General features: G+C 42.3%; 1 protein-coding gene across 6 annotated transcripts in view; it reads right to left on the bottom strand.

Annotated features, from left to right (window-relative positions):
• LYST (lysosomal trafficking regulator) overlaps window positions 1–23,105 on the bottom strand; it is a 295,950-nt gene that overhangs the window by 223,205 nt on the left and 49,640 nt on the right. For all 6 annotated transcript variants that reach the window (XM_033936373.1, XM_033936368.1, XM_033936370.1 and 3 more), the window contains exons 4-5: window positions 10,976–13,040; window positions 5,082–6,132 (exon numbers count right to left, since the gene is read on the bottom strand). In XM_033936373.1, coding sequence (XP_033792264.1) covers window positions 5,082–6,132; window positions 10,976–13,040 — 3,116 coding nt within the window. The remainder of the gene's footprint in view (window positions 1–5,081; window positions 6,133–10,975; window positions 13,041–23,105) is intronic.

Here is a 23,105-nt window from a genome sequence, read left to right as displayed (position 1 = left end):
ACTCACCAAAAAGTTCATCACCAAGGCAGGGTGCGTTGGCGAGGCGGTCTTGGTGGTTCACATCAAGATCAGACACCCTCAGCCAGGCTAGGCGTCGCATGGCTACAGCCATTGCGGAGGCTCGGGAAGTGAGCTCGAAGGAATCATAAATCGAGCGTACCATGAATTTTCTGAGCTGAAGGAGGTTGGAAATCTGTTGTTGGAAGAGCGGGACCTTACGCTCAGGGACATACTTTTGCAGGGCGGAAAGTTGTTGGACCAGGTGTTTCATATAAAAGGAAAAATGAAAGGTGTAGTTGTTGGCCCTGTTAGCCAGCATGGCATTCTGGTACAGGCGCTTTCCAAATTTGTCCATTGTCTTCCCCTCTCTGCCAGGAGGGGTGGAGGCATAAACACTGGAGCCCTGGGATTTTTTGAGAGTGGACTCTACGAGGAGGCTCTCATGGGGCAATTGAGGTTTATCAAAGCCCGGAATAGGGATGACCCGGTATAGATTGTCAAGTTTTCTGGGGGCACCCGGAACAGTAAGGGGGTTTTCCAAATTTTTATAAAACGTTTCCCGTAGAATATCATGTACGGGAAGTTTGAGAAATTCCTTGGGAGGTTGGTCGAAGTCCAAGGCATCTAAAAAAGCCTGGGACTTTTTAGAGTCGGACTCAAGTGGGATAGAGAGAGCCGATAACATCTCCCGAAGGAATTTCGTGAAGGAGGATTGTTCAGGCTTGGAGGTGGTATCAGCCATGGAGATTTCCTCATCTGTAGAAGAGGCATCCTCCTCGGTACCGAGTGGGGATTGCTCCCATAAATCTGGGTCCCTGATGGCAGGCTCAGTATGGCAGGTTTTAGAAAGGGACTTGCCAGAGCGCATGGATACGGTACCGGGAGATGAAGACCGGCGTCGATCCATGTCCCGTGAGGAATGGTGTCGATCACGGTCCCGGGGGGACCGGAGTCGATCCCGGGACCGGGAGGGGTCTTCTGCAGTACAAGTCTGAAGTTCAGGCTGGGCGGATAAGACCGGCATGGAGGTGTTCATCGGTACCGAGGGGGTGGACACCGGTGGGATGGTGCGAGGCTCGGGCCGGTCTGGTACCGGAAGGAGCGGTGCCAGTAGGGTCGGAAGGAGCTGCTGGAGTTGCTGCTGTAGCTGCTCCTGTAGTTTGTCCTGGAGGATGGCCGAGATGCGGTCCTCCAATGGGGGCACCGGTACCGTTTTAGTTTTCTTGGGTACCATAGGTGCTGCTCGACGCTCCGGCGATGAGGAGGCCGATGACGAGGCGCTCACCGAGATCGGAGCGGAGCGTTTACAAGGTCGGCGGGACGCCGGAAGGACCGGGGTCGCCGCTGTAACTGGAGGGCGCTCTAGGGAAGTGGAAGGCTTCTTAGCCGGCTTACCTGGCGCTATCGACCCCGAAGAAGGATCAGGCGGTGTCGATGTGGTCGGTGCCGATTTAGGCGGTGCCGTCGACGCCGGGGCTTGATCCATGGCAGAACCGGTGCCGAAGAGTATATTCTGCTGGATTTGTCGGTTCTTAAGAGTGCGTTTCTTGAGAGTAGCACAGCGGGTGCAGGTGTCAGCCCGATGCTCTGGACCCAAACACTGGAGGCACCAATTGTGTGGGTCAGTAAGAGAGATCGGGCGTGCACACCGCTGGCACTTCTTGAAGCCCGGTTGGGGGGGCATGAAGGGAAACACGGCCTCCGCGAAATCAAACCCGGAGGCTTGTATGATTACAACAGGCCCCGCCGGGGCCGGTTGGAAAAAACAAAGAAAAAACACGAGGTTTTTTTTTTGTTTTTTTTTTGAAAAATGAAAATCGAAAGGAAATTAGAAAAAAGGATCAAAAAGGGATCAAAAAAGCGCGAGCGGGAAGGCAAAAAGAGAGTTTTCAACGGCCGTTGAAAGCACATGCGTCTTCTTCGCTCCGCGGAAACGAAGAAACTGGAGACCACGCACTCCTCCGTCGGGCGGGAAGGCACTCGCGCATGCGCGGTGCGGACAGCTAGAACTTTCTACTTGAGAAATGTCCGTACCGGGGCTCCGTCGGTGACGTCACCCATACGTTAAGAATATGCTGCCTGCTTGTCCTGGGATAAAAGATGCAACCACATGCAGGGTCCATCTTTACTCCCATTTTGCACACATTAGGCAAAGCCAAGCTGAATATTTACAATGCATAGATATCTGCCAATGGAAAATTAGGAGGTTATGAATGAACCAAACTGAAGTTTCCCTGGTGGGCCAAATCATGCACTCCTCTTCAAAGGAATATCAGGGCTGGTATCTCTTATTGCTACAAGATGCTGAGAGCACGCATTAGTCTGGAATTGAGCATAAGGCACTGCTAACTTTTTTGTGGCATACCTGATCAGGTATGAGAGAGCAAGCAGCTCATTATGAAGGAGGTCTTTCTATAAAGAATCCATAGTTAAATTGTATGCACAACAAATTGGAGGGCATCAAGCAATATTTTTACTGTATGATTTTGAGTTCCCATTTTCTCATAGGGGCCATCAGTCACTGAAGAAGTAAAAGAACAAATCACAACTTGACAGAATGACTGTCTATATTATCTGAGATTAAAAAAAAAAAAAATTTCTCTTCATGGACAATTTGAGTCTTGAGAACAGCTATCCCTTGATCAGAGGTGGAGATTGTTGCCAGCTGCAAATGAAGTACAGTACTCCCGGTTGAATTTTAAATCAAGCTAAATGAAAAAAGCTGCTTGATTCTCTTCCTGTACTGAGTCCACTGCCTCTGCAATATGTCTCAATTTCTTCCGCAAAGATAGCTGAATCAGACAATGGACTCTCTTGAAGTTCTATGAGTGATGTCAATGTTTGGTTGAACAGTAAGCAATCCAAGTTCAAATCAGATTCTATTAAACACACCCAATAAGCATTGAGAATGGACCTTAAGATCAAAAAGGCTAATCGTCAGTCCATTTAACTGTGTACCCACAGTTAATGTTATTGATTTTTAACAAATTGTATCCATATCAAAATGGTTAGCTTTTGTATTATTTTTTTTATAAAACAAAATGTATTATCTTTAGTCAAAAGTAAGAATCCTAGCTACAACATGATATCATGTTTCAAGTATTTCTGCTTCAGGGAACTCAGAATTCTTATGCTACCAGTTTTTAAGTCAATTTTGACATCTACATAGACTGTGTTCATCATTGAAGGATTTTAAAATTGTAATGATTAGCCTGTAAAGATTTTGAAACAAGCTTACATCACAACTAGATTTGCTGTGCTCTATTTCTTCAATAAAATTCACAAACTGGACCATATTCTGTGATGTCCAGATTATTCACTCAGTTTTCACTCATTGGCATAAGTGAATCGATTCAAATCATTTTGTAGAAAAATCGGACTCACAGATAGTGAGTCCTGACTTTCCTCCGGGCCTCTTAAAGCAGCAGCGTGATGGTAGACGATGGTAAAAGGCTGCACTCCAAAAAGGTAGCTTCTGGCCTGCCCCGCTAGGGCTTCCCTCTTCTGCATTACTGATGATACGGCAAAAGGAAGCCCTAGCGGGGCAGGCCAGAATCTGCCTGTTTGTAGCGCTGCCTTTTCCCAGCAGCCACCATCACCACTGCTACTGCTTTGAGAGACCTGAAATGGGGGGGGGGGGGTCGGTTGGTCGGTACTGCACTGGGGTATAGGAGGAAGGAAAGCTGTTGCACAGGTAGATGGGAGGGATGGATGAAAAGCTGCACAGGGGGATAGGAGGGAGGAAAGCTGCTGCACATGGGGGAAAGAGAGCAGAGGAGAGAGGAAGAATCGTTGGACATGGGGTGGAGGAGAGGAAAGGAGGGATGCAACAGATGTAGAACGGGGTGAGAGGGAGAAATCCTGCATATGGTGGAGGGAAGGGAGACATGCATGGAGAAGAGAACGGGAGAAGTGTTGAATATAGGGTGGAGGGCAGGGAGAGAGAAAGAAATGTTGCACATGATAATGGAGGGGGAGGAAAGGGAGAGATGCTGCAAGGAGAATAAAGAGGTTTGACCTAAGGCACAACGCAGGGAGAGAGAGAGTGAGATGGTAGACAGTGGGAAAGAGATGTTGGATATGGCAGTGGAAGGGAAGGTACAGAGATGGAAGATGGATGGTGAGCACAGAGAAAGAAGAAAACATCAAATGGGCAGGAGACCTTAGTGAGTGAGTTAACAGAAGACAAGCAGAAACCAGAGCCTGGGACCAACATGATCTGAATAATAAAAAGAGCAGACAACAAAAAATAGACATAAATACCGTATTTTTTTGCTACATAAGACGCACTCCCCTCCCCCCCACAAAAAAATAGTGGGTAGAAATGTCTGTGCATCTTATGGAGCAAATATAACAATTTTTTACACTCCCCCAGTACCTTTTTAAATTCTGGTGGTCCAGCGGTGTATCGGCAGGAGCGAGCTTTCCGCACTCCTTCCCCTCCCTCGCTGGACAGCTGCCTCATCATATCTTGCATATAGCAGCGTACAAGGCAGAAGTGAGCTTTTCGTGCTCCAGCCTGGCTCTGTGCTGCTCTCTGAATGGCTGCCATCAGTTCTCACAGGAGGGGCAGCAGCACGGAAAGCTCACTCCTGCCGATATACCACTGGACCACCAGAATTTAAAAAGGTACCAGGGGTGTGTGCAAAAAATTGTTAGTCAGCTGGGACGGAACCCTCCTGTGAGCTACTGAATATGAGTAGCAACCTACCCTTTCATATTCTCTGGAGCAGTCAGAATCAATCCTATCCCTCCTGGTCCTGCATGTGCTGGATTCAAAATGGCACCAACGACCCATAACAGTAGTCTTGCTGCTCTATAAGGGCCATTTAAGGGTCCAGCAAAAAGGTTGTGCTAATTTTATCTGGATCTTTTAGCCAAATGATGGACTCAATATCACTGCTATAAGGCTAGCTCTGGTGCTGAGTGCTCTATACGGATATTCAGCACCATTTGCAATCCTGACAGTGGTGCTGAATATTCATGGCTAATTTATACACTGACTGTGACATTTAAATATTTACCTGTGTAACATTAGATTCAGGGTAGCAAGTGATATCATATTTAAAAATAAATATTACCTGATAAAACAACTCCATTTCCACCTTCTGTTGACCGATACTTGCACTGTGAAGACAAATACTTAGTAAAGCTTCAAATAGTCTTATGCTCTGATGTGACCATTCACTCTCTAGTTTTAGACTGATTTCTGTTTTCGCAATTTCAGTGTCTCTGGCTGAAGATGGTTCCACAATGGCTGAATTGCCACAAGAAGTTCTAAAGTCCTGTTCATTCAACAGTCCTGCTCTGGCCATGCTCTGACCTGAACCAACAGCTTTTTCCAACAGTCCTAACTCTCTGCAGACAGTCAGGGATGAAGACGACTCAGTTAAAACAGATTCATTAGAAGACCTATCAGTTAAATATTTGTTCTCAGTTGTGCATGGACTCATTTCATTCTTTTCATTAACCTTTTCTTTTTTCTTGGCAAATTTCAGGATAAGCATTATTATTAATCTATGGCATATTTCAAAACCACCAAGTCTGTGAAACTGTTTCTGGAAAACTAAATTTGACATGTAGATCAGATGGCACATAGACCAGATATCTGCTGTTCGCTGTATTTGTTCTGGGTAAGGCAAAACAATGTTTTCTATAGATAAACTTGGTAACTTATGGCTTAGAGGTTCACTTGCAGTACTATCATAACCTGAAGTATCTTCAGAATCATTGGCTGAGTCTCTATCAGAATCTGTTTCTCTGGTTATACATAAAAAAGCCACACAGAGAAAAATATTTATCATGTTGATTTGGAATTCTTGGTTAGTAATTTTTTTTTTCTTTGGACAAGTTTCTTTCAAACCAGCATAAAACTTGCTCAGGCTCTGAGAAGCATCTGAAAATGTTTGCTGGTGATAAACAGGAACAATCAAATATAATGTGGACTCCTTCAGTTCACTCCCTATAGTTCCAGATTCAGATTCTGGTACCAGTAGATCCTTCTGCTGTTCTTCCAAGCTGCATATGAGGCTTTCAAATACCTTAAGTGAATAACATCTAATGGAGTCTAAATAATTTAACTCAATTATTTGGTTTACTCCATTACAACTTAAAAACAAGTCTCGTATTACCCTGTGGAAAAAGAACACATAAATAAATAAACCAGACTGCAAAAGGCACAAAGACAGAACAAAAATCATGTACCACAGCCAAATACACAGCAAAGAGTGTAAGGATAATTAAACTTTTATCACTATTACTTTATTCTCACAAAATGATCAGAAACTGATATGAAGTACTTTTTGGGTGTTGCTAATCCTCAGTGGTTAACACAAAATTTTTTAGAAATGTCACAAACTTTTGGAAAAGCTACTTGACAAGTCCATCTTACCTTCTTCCTTAGTTATTTTATTTGGTAATTGGTTCATTGTGGTCCCTTTTCCTAGGGATGGACGTTCCTTTTTACATAAAGCATGTATAGTAGGTAAAAAATGTATTTTGCAAAACTGGACTCAGGACCAACCACCAGCTTTCTGGCAAAGGAGGAGTGACCTTCATAACTTAGATGTTGGAGGCTCATGATGCATGTCTTACTATTTTGATCTATTTTGGAACCTTACGTGCATGCCCTTCCCTCTTGAGCTTGTAGCTTGGTTCTTAATAATTTTGGTTATGAACTATGGCTTATGGGGATCATTTCAATGCAGATAATTTTCAGGGTTGTTTGGGTTTTGTTTTATTTTTGGGGGGAAGGTTTTATTTTATTACAGAGAGTTATAAAAACTAAAGCTCTTTACATTGCGTTTAGATCTGCTGCAATGTAATGGAGCTTTAAATGCTGATAGATGATGTCCACCTATTCTACCCACTGCACTGCAGCTAAGCAGGGAAGGTAATAGAGGTCACAATTTTGGAGCCCATGCCTCCCTTGTACTCTGTGCGGCCACACTGCCACACACAGCTTACTGTGGCCCAGAAAGCAATGATTGCAATGTTACTAGAAACACGCTTGAAGGAGGTGGAACATGATAAATTGTAAGTGAGTAGGTGGGGGAGATACTACATTGCACCTGCACCCGAGTCACAGAAAGTGGGGTAGCAATATTGGTTCATATATGTGTCCCATTAGTGGAAACAACGGTGACAAAAGACCCAGAGAGTAAATATGTAGGGGTCCTAGGAGATATTTGGTAGGAGCAACTTTGGCTGATTTAGGCTGATAAAGTTCCCAATGACAGAAATTAATTTTTTTTAAATTTAAATGGTAGAGATGTTGGTGGGTCTGGAGGAGGCCCCAATGATCTTAGTAGGGGATTTTAATGAAGTAGCAACTAGTTGATAGAATACCAGCTGGTTGAGTGAGAAAAGATATATTTTCTTGATTCTGTGGTGTGTAGCTGCTACTTGATTCTTGGCAGATGCTTCTTCTGGGGAAATGAAGATAGGTTCTTACCTTGATAATCTTTCCAGTATAAAGGAACATGAATCTTGACCAGCGGGTTATTCACCTCTATTCACGAGTTTTTGCAGAAGGAATCATCTACAACTTTTCAGCTTACCTCCTCGTTTCAGTGGGCAGTGTCCCATCTCCTCAGTTCATACCAAAGCAGTTGATCACCCCTAAGTGAGGAGAAATAAGGAGGGCATGAAGAACTCCCTGCCAAGTCAAGTCTTTTCTGCTCTGCAACAAAGACAATTAAGAAACCCTTTGAAACGTAATATAAACAAGATGGAACCAAACAAGCCACCTAGCTGAGTGCAAGCAGCACTATCATTTATACAGCTGTTACAGACTCTCCCATGGACTTTGCCATAGCGAACTATCACATTGCTTACTGTACTTGCTGACAGCTGAATCAAATTCATCTTTATGCTCTCTAGGCTGCTCCAGGGCAAGCATTTGGGGACCCACATACGTGTCTGAGACAGGAAGCAGGCTAAATTTATATCTGACAGGGTGGGTATCAAGACTCATGTTCCTTTATACTGAAAATAAGATTATCGAGGTAAGAACCTAATCTTTCCTAATCTTTTGAAAAGAGAGATGTAATTTCCCTCTCCCATATGTACTTACCTTTTATATCTTCCTCTCCTATTCAATATTGTATTTCTCCCCTTAACCCCTCATTTCCAACATCAGTCTGTATTGTATAATTATTCATTTTGAATTGTATCATAAATGATTATTGATTTCATATCCCTCCATTTTATGATTGTAAGCTGCTTAGAATTTTGATGTGGGATAACAAATTTTAATAAAACTTGAAACTTGATCTTCCCTTACAGTGCAAAAGGAACATGAGTCTTGACCAGTGAGACATACCAAAGCTGTGCCCTGAGTCTAGGGCGGGGCAAAAAATCCTGCTGCTAGCACTGAGGACCCAAAAGTGGCATCCATTTGCGCCATAACAGCCACTCTGTAAAACTTTGTGAAAGTGTGGAGAGTGGACTTTGTGGCTGCCCTACAAATTTCCTTGGACGGAAATGCCCAGTGTTCTGCCCATGAAGAAGCCACACTTCTGGTGGAATGTACCTTCAAGGAAATTGGTGATGGCTTACTACAGCCAGTGCTGCAAAATACCCATGTGGGTCCATTGGATGCTGGCTTCCCAGTCTGCCAGCACTGGTGAGCACAAAAAGACAAAAATCATTCATCACCTCGAGATAACAGAGAACTCTCCTCACGTCCAGAACTTCAAAACTTTATCTTTTTTTCTTTATACCTGCAGCCTGGAACTCAGGCAGTCAGACTTTCTGTTTGACATGGAACGTCAGTACCATCTCTGGCAGAAAGTAAGGCACCATGCGTAGAGACAAACCCACTTCCATAAATCTAAGGAACTGCTCTCTGCATGACAGAGCCTTAAGTTCCATGACCCTTCTTGCTGAGGCAATAGCCATCAGGAAAACCATCTTGACAGTCAGATCCATCAGCAATGCCTCTTGTAAGGGCTTGTACGGGGCTTTACGGAGGGTACATAGCACAATGTTTAGATTCCACATTGGAAAGGGTTGTCACATGAGAGGATGCAATTGCAACACTCCCTTCAGAAACCTAGTCCCTTCAGAAACCTAGCCAAAAACCCTTTCTCCACTCAAGCCCTAATGCACAGGAGGCTTTCTACATAAACCATGGAAATCAGAATTCTAAAAGGCTCTACACCTTCTGTTCTGCACCAGCGCAGAAACATTTTCCAGGCCTTAGCATAGACTGTGACCATAGCTGGCTTCTTAGATTGTAGGACGGTAGCTGTAACTCCCTCCAAATATCTTTTCTTCTTTACAGCTACATGCTCAAGAGCCATGTCATAAGCCCAAAGCATTCTGGGTTCTCTAACCAAGTATGGGGGTACTTGAATCACTGCTTTGCACAGATGTGCTGCTGTCACCACCATCACTTTGGTAAAGGTGCAAGGAACTGTTACCAAACCAAACGAAGTGCCAAGAATTGATGCATATCTAGCACATGGAACTTGAGAAATTTTTTGTGTTCCGGGAATATGGGACTATTTAAGTAAGTGGGGGATCCTTTTAGGAAGCCCAAGAGACACTCAAAGGTCCAGGTCTTAACCCACCCCAAAATTTCCCATATACAATAATAGACTAGACTCACAGAACTGCCTGGAGCTGTGCCTACATCAGCTCAATACTGAAGCTGGACAACAGAGAAGATTTCTGCCTCACACAAGCCTATAAGATCTTTCATCCACTTGTCTCTTTGGGCTGCCTTTTAGAAAGGTTCTGAGAGCCTGAAACCCTTGAATCCACTAGCTCCTCATGCGTCTTCAGGGAAGGGGGGGAAATGCAGCTGGCACCCGCTACAGCCCTCTGGACCAAAACAGGGCCAGTCAGTCTGAGCCCCCAAAATAATAAATCAATTGCAGCGCAGAAGAAGAGATACCTCAAGTCAATTGCAGAAGGAAAACCTGAAATTGGGCACTGCCCACTAACGCAAGGAATGGTTGAAAAGCTGTAGATGATTCCTTCTGCAAAACTCGCAAGTAGAGGTGAATAACTCACTGATCATAACATAAAATTACACTTGAAATTTGATTTTTCTGTTAGTATGCACTTTTTATCTTTATGTATATAAAATGATTACCCTGCAACTGGAAGCCAACTTCTATCCTTGCAGACTGTCTATGCATAACTCTCCCCCACTCAGTTTTGACACCATGCTTAAATGCATTTATAATTCAATAAACAAGTAGCCACACTCATTTGAGTAATTATTAAATCTTATATATAATAATTCTTTCAATTCATTTCATTCAAAAACATCTAAGGTCCACTTTACACAACAGTTAGCAAGCACTCCTGCAGTGACCTCAGTAGCTCCACTCAAGCATCTTATTTCATGTAAAGCTTGAACTATATCAGGGCTCTCAAAGTCCCTGCTTGAGGGCCGCAATCCAGTCAGGTTTTCAGGATTTCCCCAATGAATATGCATGAGATCTAGGTGCACGCACTGCTTTCAATGCATATTAATTGGGGAAATCCTGAAAACCCGACTGGATTACGGTCCTCAAGGAGGGACTTTGAGATCCCTGAGCTCTATAGTAGCCAGCCTCCCATTCAGTATATCATTTAAGATAAGTTTGTTTTGGACTTAAAATCATAACAGAAAATTAATTTATAAAATAATGTGGCCGATGAGGAGGCTGGCTACTATATAGCTCAAGCTTTAAATGAAATAAGATGCTTGAGTGTAGCCGCTGAGGTCATTGCAAGTGTGCTTGCTAACTGTTGTTTAAAGTGGACCATAGATTTTTTGAATGAAATGAATTGAAAGAATTATTATATATAAGATCTAGTAATTACTCAAATGAGAGTGTGGCTACTTGTTTATTGAATTTTATATGTTGCTTCACTCAAGAGATATTTTTTCTCTACTAATTAAGGCCAGATATTTTGTAAATGCATTTATATACATTTTTATATAATCAAACAATAGTCTAAAATAAAATTTTCTAACCTTGATGTAAGTAATGCAGGCAAGACCTGCAAACACATCTGAAGTATTCCTGGAGGCAAACATTTGGTATGATAGCTACATGCATAAGTGCAAGCAGTAGATGTGCCAAGTTGATGAGAATGATGAGCTATCTCCATTCCTCTCTGGAGCACAGGACTAATGATGTAAGTGTACAACTTACACTGAACCACAACATTACCCCTTTGAGTTAAATCACAAAGATGGCTTGTAATCTGAAGACTGAGCTGAGGATCATCTCCAAAGACAAGGATCTGATAAGCTTCCAAGGCATCCCATTTCCAAAGCACATCTTCTGATCCCCCACAAGGCAAAATTCCTTGAAACTTCTGGGAAGTACCACAGTAATTAGATGTTGCACCACTATCCATGCAAGTTTCATAAAGTATCTCCTTGAATTCAGCCAGTTGATCAGAATCAATAGTACAAATATTGCAGGCTGCTTGTTTAATTTTTGAAGAAACTTCTCCACCACCTAACTGATCCAAAATGAGTTTGCTCAAGATATTCAATATTTGGTGCTGAAAATTTTTTAATACTGGTACTTTCAAAACATGAAGTAATGGTGTAATCACAGATCTGGGATCCATGCAACAGCAAATTCCTACATTATGAATACCTGAGAGGATCTGCACACAGGTACTGGTCAAAGAAACTTGTTTAAGAAGTCGCAGACTCTGATGAGAACATACTGCAATACAACAGCATCTATCAGGGTAGTTAACTTCTTCTATGCACTCAAAAGGATTTTTGGACATTTGATTTCTGAAAACAGAGACTGGAAGGCCAGAAAGATCTCTGTGGTGATGCATAAAGTGAGAATACTCACACCGTCTATGCCTTTTCCTTGTACACACTGATTGATGAAGCTGCTCTGATTTCACCTTTTTAATAGTACTAGTTATTTTCATAACACTGTTTATTAAGACTTTAATATGTTCTGAAGCTTGGCAGGACACGTCTTCGTCTTTTGAGATTAGCCATTCCATTTGAAGCACTGTGATTTCAAAAAGTTCAAAACCTTGGTGTTGGATAAATTCATGGACAAGATCCATAGCTTGACTAAAATAGAAAGGATTAGAAGCAGCAGACTGAAGGCAGCAGATCAGAACCTGTAGCAATCCCTCCAAAAGTTCTGGCAACAAGAAGGCTCTGTGATGATACTTAGAAAATATAAAATCTTCTTGAATTTCCTCCAGGGTTCTTTTTTGCCTCGGGACAAAAGGAACAGATTTTTCCAAACAAGTTCTGATTTTTAAAGTTGCTCTCAACAAATCTGTCATATTTTTTCTTAAGTTATCAGGCATTGCATCAGTATTATTAATATCTACAGACATAAGATGCAATACTGTCCGGAAGAGCATCCTCTGGATCAAAGCTATCGGCTCCTCTGTCCAACCTGTAGAAACCACTTTACTTTCTGAAGGGTCACTCAGACTGCAACAATCTCCAAATCCTGAGAGAAATTCTGTTAAAGTGGGTACAACACTGGCCACCAGTGCAGAATTATGATTCAAAGCAATATCAAATTTACAAACTTTTTCTAACAATGATAATAAGACATGGCATAAATCAAAGGGAGAGTTCTCCATATTATTAACAATGGAAATTGCAGCAGATTCATTTAATGTTTCTGAATTTAACTCTTGCACTTGCATTATATTTCTAGTATTTTCTAACGTAAAATTTGCCTCAGCTGACTGTAGGGGATCACTTTGGTATGCTGAATGATTTTCCTTAGACTGATTTGTTAAAAAAGGTTGTAAAAAATGTGAATGCCTACGCTTAACCATTGTTGATGCCTTATCATCCGAATTTGCCTCTGAATCCGAAGTAGATAACTGGGATTTTAGTCCATCTCTCAGTGAACAGTGATGACTAGTTCTGTGAAGATGCCTAGTCTTCCGATATGAAGAAAGTAATTTGGAGGGAACCTGAACAGGCAAACAGGAACTTCCTTGAGCATCTAATCTTTCCTGAGAATGTTTTTGAGAACTTGAGTTTGCTTCTTTGGTCAATACATCCACTGAGAAAGGCAGATTAAAATCTGAAAAATAACCAACAAAATTATTAAACATTTTGTACTATGCTGAACAAGAACCATAAATACTTTAAATTAGTACATGATAATTCACCTGTTAGTTGCTGCAAATATAAGATTCACATTTGTTTCACATATTTACAGGCTTGATTAAATGTTTATCTCCTAATAATTGTGCTGAATTTAACAGCTAGTGTTTGACCAGATTAGTATTTTTTGCATTTCCCTCCTTCCTCCATCCAACTACCTCCCCATGTTACCTGTCCAAAACAGTGGATTCACAGTCACTGCCTAGGATTACCAAAGCTCTTTAACTTTTAACTGATGCTGTCTATAACTGACAGTATCAATTACAGTAGAATAAGTCAGTCACACAAGTAGGTCAGTGTTCTCCCTAGGACCTTTTAGCTAGGCGGTCCGCCTGGGTAATTTAGATGACCGCCCACCTAAATTCTGCTGCCTCCGCTGCTGCTCAACATAAAAAAAAAAAAAAAAGCCGGCTTGAAGATTTCACCTTAGCCCGTAGCGAACTTATGCTCCGGGGCTTTAACGTGTGTGTGCCAGCTTCCCTTCTCTTCCCTCCGAAACCGGAAGTTATGTCCGGGGGGGGGGGAGGGAAGAGAAGGGAAGCCAGCACGCACATGTTAGATCCCCGAAGCATAAATTCGCTATGGGCTAAGGCGGGAGACAGGTCAGTGAAGTTGCTCTTCTTGCTGCCGGGTCCTGCCTAGTTTCAGTTTCCGCGAAGGCAGGACCCGGCAGCATTTCCCCAATCGATTGTGATCTTGGGCCGATCAGCCTTCTTCTCCGACGGCAGAATTGACATCGGGGAGAGGAATGCTGGTCGGCCCGAAGTAGGGAGAGGTTGGTGGGGGCGGTGGCCAGCGGCTTTGGGGCCTGTTCCCCGATGGCAGTGACATTGGCAGTAGCTTGGGGGAGGGCAAGGAGAAAGAAAGTAAGAGGGCAGGAAGAGAAACAGAAAAAAAGAAAGGGGGCATGAAGAGAGAAAGAAAGAAAGGGCAGGAAGAGAGGAAGAAAAAGTTGGGGGATGGGAATGAGGTCAGGAGGAGAGGAAGCATACAGGCTGAAAGAAGGGAAGAAAGATTGGATGCACAGTCAGAAGAAGAAAGTGCAACCAGAGACTCATGAAATCACCAGACAATAAGGTAGGAAAAATGAGTTTATTTTAAATTTACTGATCAAAATGTGTCTGAATTTATATCTGCTGTCTATATTTTACCCTATGGTCCCCTTTTACTAAACCGCAATAGCGTTTTTTAGCGCAGGGAGCCTATGAGCGTCAAGAGCACATGCTGATGTGATGGAAGTGGGGGGAAGGGAGAGGAGAGAGTGAAATGCCAGACCATGGGGGTGTGGGAGAGGGAAGGGAAGAAGAGGAGAGAGATGCCAGACCATTGAAGGAGGGAAGGGAAGAAGATGGATGCCAGAATAATAAGGGTGTAGGGAGAGATGGAAGGGGAATACAAGGAGAGAAGATGCCATATAGAAGGGGCAGAGAGAGAGTAGACAGTGGATGAAAGGAAGATAGTGTCAAGACTATGAGGAAAGCAGAAACCAGAGAAGACAATGTAGAAAAAAATTATATTTATTTATTTTTTTGCTTTAGGGGAGATGCATCGCTGTTTCTGTGGTGTTGCATTGTATACAGAGTCCAGCTTCTTGGTAGTTCAATTTAACCTTTGTCTACGTTTTTCTATTTTATCCCCCCTTTTACAAAACTGTAGAGCGTTTTTTTTAGCACTGGCCATGGTGGTAATTGATCAGAATTCTATGAGAGTCTGAACTGTTACCACCATAGCTAAAAACCACATTACAGTTTTGTAAAAGGGAGAGGGGTTAGTTTGTGATTACATATTCCATACTAGGCGAAGGTGTGTTCGAAAGACATGGTTTTCAGTTAGGATTGACTGTGTAGGATTGATCTGTACTAGTCTGGCTTATTTAGTTTTACAATGGGTGTATTGATGTACTGCTCACTGCAATATGTAAGATGCTGCCTTTTCCTAGGCACACTCTTGTGTGATGTGTGGATTGTTACTAAAAATCATGTTTTTCATACAGATGGGGGGGTGTCATAAAATGATGGGCCTCGGGTGTCACATATGCTAGTTATGCCACTGCCTTCCTAGTTTATATCTAATCCACAAGTCTGCTTTTAGGACCTACAGGGTATGTATCCCTCTGATTCATGACAATTTCACTTCTCATGTTATCTTATCCATTCTTTTTATTAAACAACTGCCCAGATAAGCATCATTCTTTGATGTGATTGGACCTTGAAAATTAGGGCATCAGTGTTCTCCCCAGAAATTTTTTCCAGCCATGAAAAAACATTTGCTGCATTTAGTGTGCCACAAAAAACATTTGCTCCGTTTAGTGTGCCGGAGTTAAAAAAGTTTGAGAGACGCTGCTCTATACCATTTGAAAGAGGGCAAATATCTAATTATTCTAGAATTGGATACTTCTTAAATTTAATATTATGGAACAAGTGTCAAACCTTAAGAAAGGCAGTCATATTGAGCATTGGAAAATAACTAATAATAATTAACTAATACAAATAGTATACATTTAGGGCTCCTTTTACTAAGCTGCGTTAGCGGTTTTACCGCACGCTTAGCTCCCGTAGAATTGCCGCACAGGCTAGACGGTTAATTCTAGCCGTGTAGCGTGGCAATTCTGCACGCGCTAAAAACGCTATTGCAGCTTAGTAAAAGGAGCCCTTAATTTTCCCCACCACAAAATTTCCCTGTCCCGCCCCACCCGGCTACTTTTTCATGCCACCCGGCTGGAAAAAATTTCTGGGGAGAACACTGTAGGTGATGACACCAACTGTTTCAAACGGACAATGCCCTCAGGCAGAAAGCTAGGGTTTTTAAGTGAAATCCCCACCACCATGTATAGTATCTTATTCCATAGTTTTCCATCATAGCATAATACACAGCTTTCATCAACAGGCTAGGATGGAAAATGCAAATAATTCCCCTATGCAGCCTTTTAATTAATGCAAAACAGCAGTACTTCTATTGGGATTTGGACTTCAGAAGATTTGTATTAATTTATACCATTGGGAGCATATTGTGTTTCCAGATAAAACCCTTCAGAATAATGGAAGATAAGTATTTATCATATGAATCTACTAAATTATGATTTTTGAGACCTATTGTTGGTTGTCCAACTGCTTATAGACACATTGATTTTTATTTTTTACAGCTGTTACTGAAGATAAATACACCTTTTTAATAGATGAATATATGAATGGATTAGACATTTTCTTGCTTTTGGACATTTGAAAAACTGCTAATAAAGATATTATGTAACTGGAAGTTGGTTCAAACATCTCTTGTGCCTCTTTGTTTGTTGTTCCAGTTTTACCCCGAGGCTTGGTACCTTCTTTTTTTTTCTACATTTGAAATAAGAAAACAGCCTCGTGTAGACATCCACAGGAACCACAAAAAGCAAGGCAACAAGAACAGCAGGTCAAAGGTCAATTTTATTTTGTCCAGCATCTAGTGGTATAAATGAAAGAACCCAACACAGCTGTGTTTCAGTATAATGATGCCTATATCAGAGGTCAAGTATCACAGGACCAATTAGACACAAACACAACTAGTGATGGAAATATCAAAACATGCAACCACAGACAAATGTAATATGAAGAGTCTGAACCAATCCTTCATAAAATGTCTTGTCTAGCCAAGGCTTATACACTGATTGCAAAGCATTGCCATACCGGGACAGACCAAAGGTCTATTAAGCCCAGTATCCTATTTCCAACAGTGGCCAATCTAAGTCACAAGTACCTGGCAAGATCCAAAAACAAAGAGTAAAACAGATTTTATACTGCTCATCCTAGAAATGAGCAGTGAATTTTCTCAAGTCTATCAAAATAATGGTTTATAGACTTTTCTTTGTAAGGAACTGGTCAACTTTTGGGGGTAAGAACAAGCTCTACAGGAGGGACGGACTGCACCTGAGCACGACAGGAACAAGAATGCTGGCAAATAACGTCAAGAGCACAATAGACAAGGCTTTAAACTGAGGAGAGGGGGAAAGCTGACAGTCGATCTGGTGTCGACGCTTCGGGAAGGAATATCAAAGGAAGACACTGAAAGGGAAAAATGCAAAGTAGGCCTCCAAGGCAAGCGGGAAAATTGCGAAAAAGAACTCAAAGACGAACTACAGGAGTTCAAGGAACAAGTGAAATTAGAGAGCGAAAAGAAGGAAAAACAGCAGGAACTAAAAGGACATGCAGAAATGAAGAAGACAGCTGAGGACAAAGAAATCACACCATGGGAAGGGGACGAACAAAATGGGACTCAGGGGCTGGCACCCCAAGAAGGGGACGACAAGAGAATCAACCCACAAGGAAGAACAACAGGGAAAGTAAAAAACCAAAACTTAAATTGCTTGTACGCCAATGCAAGGAGTCTACGGACCAAAATGGGAGAGCTGGAAGTCATGGCCAACAAAGAGGACCTAGACATAATTGGAATCACAGAAACATGGTGGTCTGAGGACAACAAATGGGACGTAGTACTACCAGGTTATAAACTCTATAGGAAAGACAGGACATGTAAGAAGGGAGGAGGAATAGCGCTATACATAAAGGACTCCATTCACTCGACCAGGATGGATACGGCAACAAGGGCAGAAGGTTTGGAATCACTATGGGTTAAGTTACCAGGAAGAAAGGGAGCCGACACAAAATTGGGACTTTATTATCGCCCACCTGGACAGCCAGAAACAAGTGACAATGACCTAGAAGCAGAATTGAGGCAGGAATGCAAAAGCGGAAGGTGACGGTTATGGGAGACTTCAACCACCCTGGGATAGACTGGAGCATTGGACACTCCAGCAGCGCGAGGGAAACAAAGTTCCTGGAGGTTGTGAGGGATTGCTTCTTGGAGCAGCTGGTCCAGGAACCGACACGAGGAGATACCACTCTTGACCTAATCCTCAACGGTCTAGGGGGCCCCGCAAAGGAGGTGGTAGTAGTAGGGCCACTAGGAAACAGTGATCACAACATGATCCAGTACAAACTAGAAATGGGAACATCAAAAGTGAAGAGAACCACAGCGATGGCACTCAACTTCAGAAAAGGGAACTACGAAGCTATGAGGAAAATGGTGAGACATAAACTCAGAAACAGCTCACGGAAGATGGAGACCGTAGAGAAAGCCTGGTCCCTACTCAAAAGCACGGTGCAAAAACATGTACATGTACATCCCCAGGTTTAGGAAAGGGCGCAAACAGAATCAAACAAAAAACAAGGTGTGGATAACAAAGGAAGTGAAGAAGGCGATAAGCGACAAGAGATCATCATTCAGAAAATGGAAAAAGGACCAAACTGAGGAAAACCGGAAGGAACACAAAAAACACCAGAAAGAGTGCCACCGAGTGGTTAGGGAAGCAAAAAGAGAATACGAAGAGAAGCTGGCTGGGGAGGCGAGAAACTTCAAACCGTTCTTTAGGTACGTGAAGGGGAGGCAACCGGCAAGGGAGGAAGTGGGACCGTTGGATGATGGAACCAGAAAGGGAGTGGTAAGAGAGGAAAAAGAGGTAGCAGACAGGTTAAACAAGTTTTTCTCGTCGGTCTTCACGAGCGAGGACACATCCAATGTACCAGAACCTGAGGAGATTATAAGTGGGGATCTAGATGAAAAGCTGGAGCAAATAGAAGTAAGCCATGAGGACGTCCTACGACAGATAGATAGATTAAAAAGCGACAAATCACCGGGCCCGGATGGAATCCACCCAAGGGTACTAAAAGAACTGAGAAAGGAAATAGCGGAAACACTCCAGCAAATATGTAATCTATCATTGAAAACTGGGGAGATCCCGGAGGACTGGAAAATAGCAAATGTCACGCCTATCTTTAAGAAAGGATCAAGAGGAGACCCGGGAAACTACAGGCCGGTGAGCTTGACTTCGGTTCCGGGTAAGATGATGGAAGCACTTATTAAGGACAGCATCTGCGAGCACATGGAAAAAAATGGGCAGCTGAGGGAGAGCCAACATGGCTTCTGCAAGGGAAGGTCTTGCCTCACAAACTTACTACATTTCTTTGAGGGAATAAACAGCCAGATAGACAAAGGGGAACCCATAGACATAATTTACCTCGACTTCCAAAAAGCTTTCGACAAGGTACCCCACGAACGGCTGCTTAGGAAGCTGTGGAACCACGGAGTGGAGGGGGATGTATACCGATGGATTAAACACTGGTTGGCGGGCAGAAAACAGAGGGTTGGAGTGAAGGGCCAATACTCAGACTGGCAACGGGTCACGAGCGGAGTTCCGCAGGGGTCGGTGTTGGGACCGCTCCTGTTCAATATATTTATAGACGATCTGGAGACAGGGACGAAATGTGAGGTTATCAAATTTGCAGATGACACCAAACTCTGCAGCAGGGTTAGAACCACGGAAGACTGTGAAAACCTGCAAAGGGACCTAACGAAGCTGGAAGAGTGGGCCAAAAAGTGGCAGATGCGTTTTAATATAGAGAAATGCAAGGTCATGCATGTTGGGAAAAAGAACCCGATGTTCAGCTATACAATGGGGGGAACATTGCTAGATGTAAGTACCCTTGAAAGAGACCTGGGTGTGCTGGTGGATACAACAATGAAAGCATCAGCACAATGCGCGACAACCTCAAAGAAAGCAAACAGAATGCTGGGTATCATCAAGAAGGGTATCACGACCAGGACAAAGGAAGTCATCATGCCACTGTACCGTGCAATGGTGCGCCCGCATCTGGAGTACTGTGTCCAGTATTGGTCGCCGTACCTCAAGAAGGACATAGCATTGCTTGAGGGGGTCCAGAGAAGAGCGACGAAAATGGTAAGAGGTATGGAAAACCTTTCATATGCCGACAGGCTAGAACAGCTGGGGCTGTTCTCCCTGGAAAAGAGGAGACTTAGAGGAGACATGATACAAACTTTCAAGATCCTGAAAGGCATAGATAAGGTAGACAGGGACAGATTCTTCAGACTGTGGGGAACAACAAGTACAAGGGGGCACTCGGAGAAACTGAAAGGGGATAGGTTTAGAACCAATGCCAGGAAGTTCTTCTTCACCCAGAGAGTGGTGGACACATGGAACGCACTCCCGGAGGTAGTGGTGGGGCAGAAGACACTACAGGGATTCAAAGAAGGTTTGGATAAATTCTTGAAGGAAAAGGGGATTGAAGGATACAGATAGAAGTAAGGATAGGTTTTTTTAGGGCAGGGAACACTTGACAGGTCATGGACCTGATGGGCCGCCGCGGGTGCGGACCGCTGGGTGCGATGGACCTCTGGTCTGATCCTGGTGGAGGCAACTTCTTATGTTCTTATGAAATTGTCCAAAACATTTTTAAATCTTGTTAAGCTAAATGCTTTTATTCTGCAGCAAAGAATTCCAGAGTTTATTACATGCTGAGGACAGAAATATTTCTTCCAATTAATTTTAAATGTATTACTAGCTTCATGCCTCTCTAGTCCTTCTATTTCTGGAAATAAGTGATTCATATCTACCCATTCCACTCCACTCGGTATCTTTTAGATCTCCTATCATACCTCCTCTTAGCTTTCTCTTCTCCAAGTTGAAGAGCCCTAGTCTTCTTAAACTTTCCTCACAGGGAAAGTATCCCATCCCCTTTATCATTTTTGTTACACTTCTCTTACCTTTCTAAATCTACTTTATCTTTTTTGAAATAAAATGAGCAGAATGCACAGAATTGCACACAGTATTCCAAGTGCGGTCATACCATGGAGTAATAAATACAAAGGCATTATAAATATTCTCAGTTTTGTTCTCCATTCCTTTCCTAATAATTCCTAACATTCTATTTGCTTTCTTAGCTGCTGCTGCACACTGAGCACACCTAGATCCTTTTCCTGGGCAGTGACTCCTAATGTGCACTATACAGTCCTGCAAGTTCATTTTTTAGTTCTATCAGAACTAGGAAGTATACCATCTGGTCCATGTGATTTACTACTCTTTAGTTTGGCAAATTGCCCCATTACATCTTTCAGGTTTAGAGAGATTTGTTTCAATTCCTCTGACTCATCACCGCCATTGAATACCATTTCTGGTACTGGTATCTCCCCCAAATAAGATCTAAGCAGAGAATTAATTTAGACATTCCATTATACCACCCTTGTCTTCCCTGAGTGCTCCTTTTATTTCCAAGTTTATGTATGACTTTCTATTTCACCCATCGAGTAAATGTCTGAACAGCTGGTTATCTAGCAATCCAACCGATTCTTTTACTGGCTTCTTACTTCTAATGTGCTTAAAATTGTTACTATGGGAGGTATAACAAGATGGCAGATTGACTGTCGGCAGCGTTAGATGCTAACAGTTTGGGCTGGAATTACCTGCTATTTCCTTGCTTTTCTTTGAATGCCACATACAAAAAGAAAGGGGCTAGTCTGGGCTGTGCCCGCTCCAACCCATACTTTGTCCCCATCCAGCTTACTCTCAATCGCTTAACCATTGGATACACTACTCAAATGCCATGCCAGAGGGGTCCTGCTCGCGGGCCCAGTGAGGGAGAATCGGGCCTGCTTCTGGGACACAATGTTTCTCTGTCCCCGAAAACAACTTTCAACCCACCGTGTCCAGCACAAGTATGGGGTTTCCTGGAGTTTGAAACAGGAGCGGAAGGTGATATTACTGTGAATAACCAAGAGGAGATAAGAGCCCAGGAACCCAGTTTCTTTGTTGTGAGTGAGGAAACTGCTGAACTTTCAACTGCTCCCGCAACAGTCACACTGGAAGGGATTTGGCAAGTACTCCATAAAATGGAAGGTATGGTGAAAAAATCAATCCAGGAGATATCTCAGCTATCTGGAAAAATTGAAAATTTGTCTACTAAACTAGAGTTAGTGAAAAATGAATTTTCAACTCAAGTTACACAGGTCCAATCTGAAGTGAAAAATCTTAAAGATATAGTGGTTGAAATTGTTAAAGATAATAATGGGATACATCGTAAAATGGAACAATTTGAAAATCACAATAGAAGGTTAAATTTGAGATTATTGAATTTTCCTAAATCTGTTCTTCTTTCTCCTCTTGAGTTTTTCAAGAAATATTTAATTGAAATCCTGTCTTTTCCGACTCAAGCTATGCCACCAATCAATAAGATATATTACGTCTCGCCACAATTGAATAAGGTTGGACAGGATTCAAATAGTGATCTGATTTCCCATCAAGAAAAAGCTCAAGAGGAGGTAAATCCATTAGAGGATGTTTCTCATATTTTGGAAACTTCACTTTCAGAAGTGACTGAAAGAGCAATTTTGATTGTTTCCTTCGTTTTCCAGCAGGATCTAGATGCAGCAATGAAATTTTTCTTCAAAAATTCTCAGATCTTTTGTGGTCAAAAAGTTTGGATTTATCCTGATGTTGCTAAGGTGACACAGGATTGGAGAAAGGAATTTCTGGTAATGAGAGATGAAGTTAAAAAAAAAAATTGGGGGGTACCTTCTTATTGGCATACCCATGTAAATGTACTGTTCGTTACTTAGGAAACAAATATATGTTTTTCCTACCGGAGCAACTGAGATCATTCTTGGACTTAAAAAAATCTCTCCAGAAATTGAAAGTAATTTTTTTTTGTTATGCAATGGATTTAGTGAATTTATGGCCTGTTCCTCTTATATTTTAATATTTCCTTCTTATTCTCCCTAGTTGTATACGCCTCTCAATTTAGTGGTCTAAGGAAGGCTTAATTTACCTTTTTCATTATTATTTAATTTCCTCGAGATATAAGAAGGTCTGTATTGCATAATCAAGTGTTATTACTTGTATAATATGGTTGTTAAATATAAATAAATAAATTACTATGTATGTTTGACTCCAAGGCAATCTTCTTTTCAAAGTCTCTCTTTGCCTTCCTTAACAGCTCTTTGCAATTGACTTGCCATTCCTTATGCTATTATCTTTGGTCAGATCCTTCTTCTGAACGATGTTCTTTTAGTTTTTATAGACTCCTTCACCTCACTTTTTAAACTTGGAATATATCTAGTCTGGGCTTCCAGGATGATATTTTTGAGCAACATCTGTGCT

Source organism: Geotrypetes seraphini, chromosome 3, assembly GCF_902459505.1.
Source record: "Geotrypetes seraphini chromosome 3, aGeoSer1.1, whole genome shotgun sequence".
Lineage (NCBI taxonomy): Eukaryota > Metazoa > Chordata > Amphibia > Gymnophiona > Dermophiidae > Geotrypetes > Geotrypetes seraphini.
Note: the sequence above shows the minus strand (reverse complement) of the source record. Positions and strands in the feature narration are given on the sequence as shown.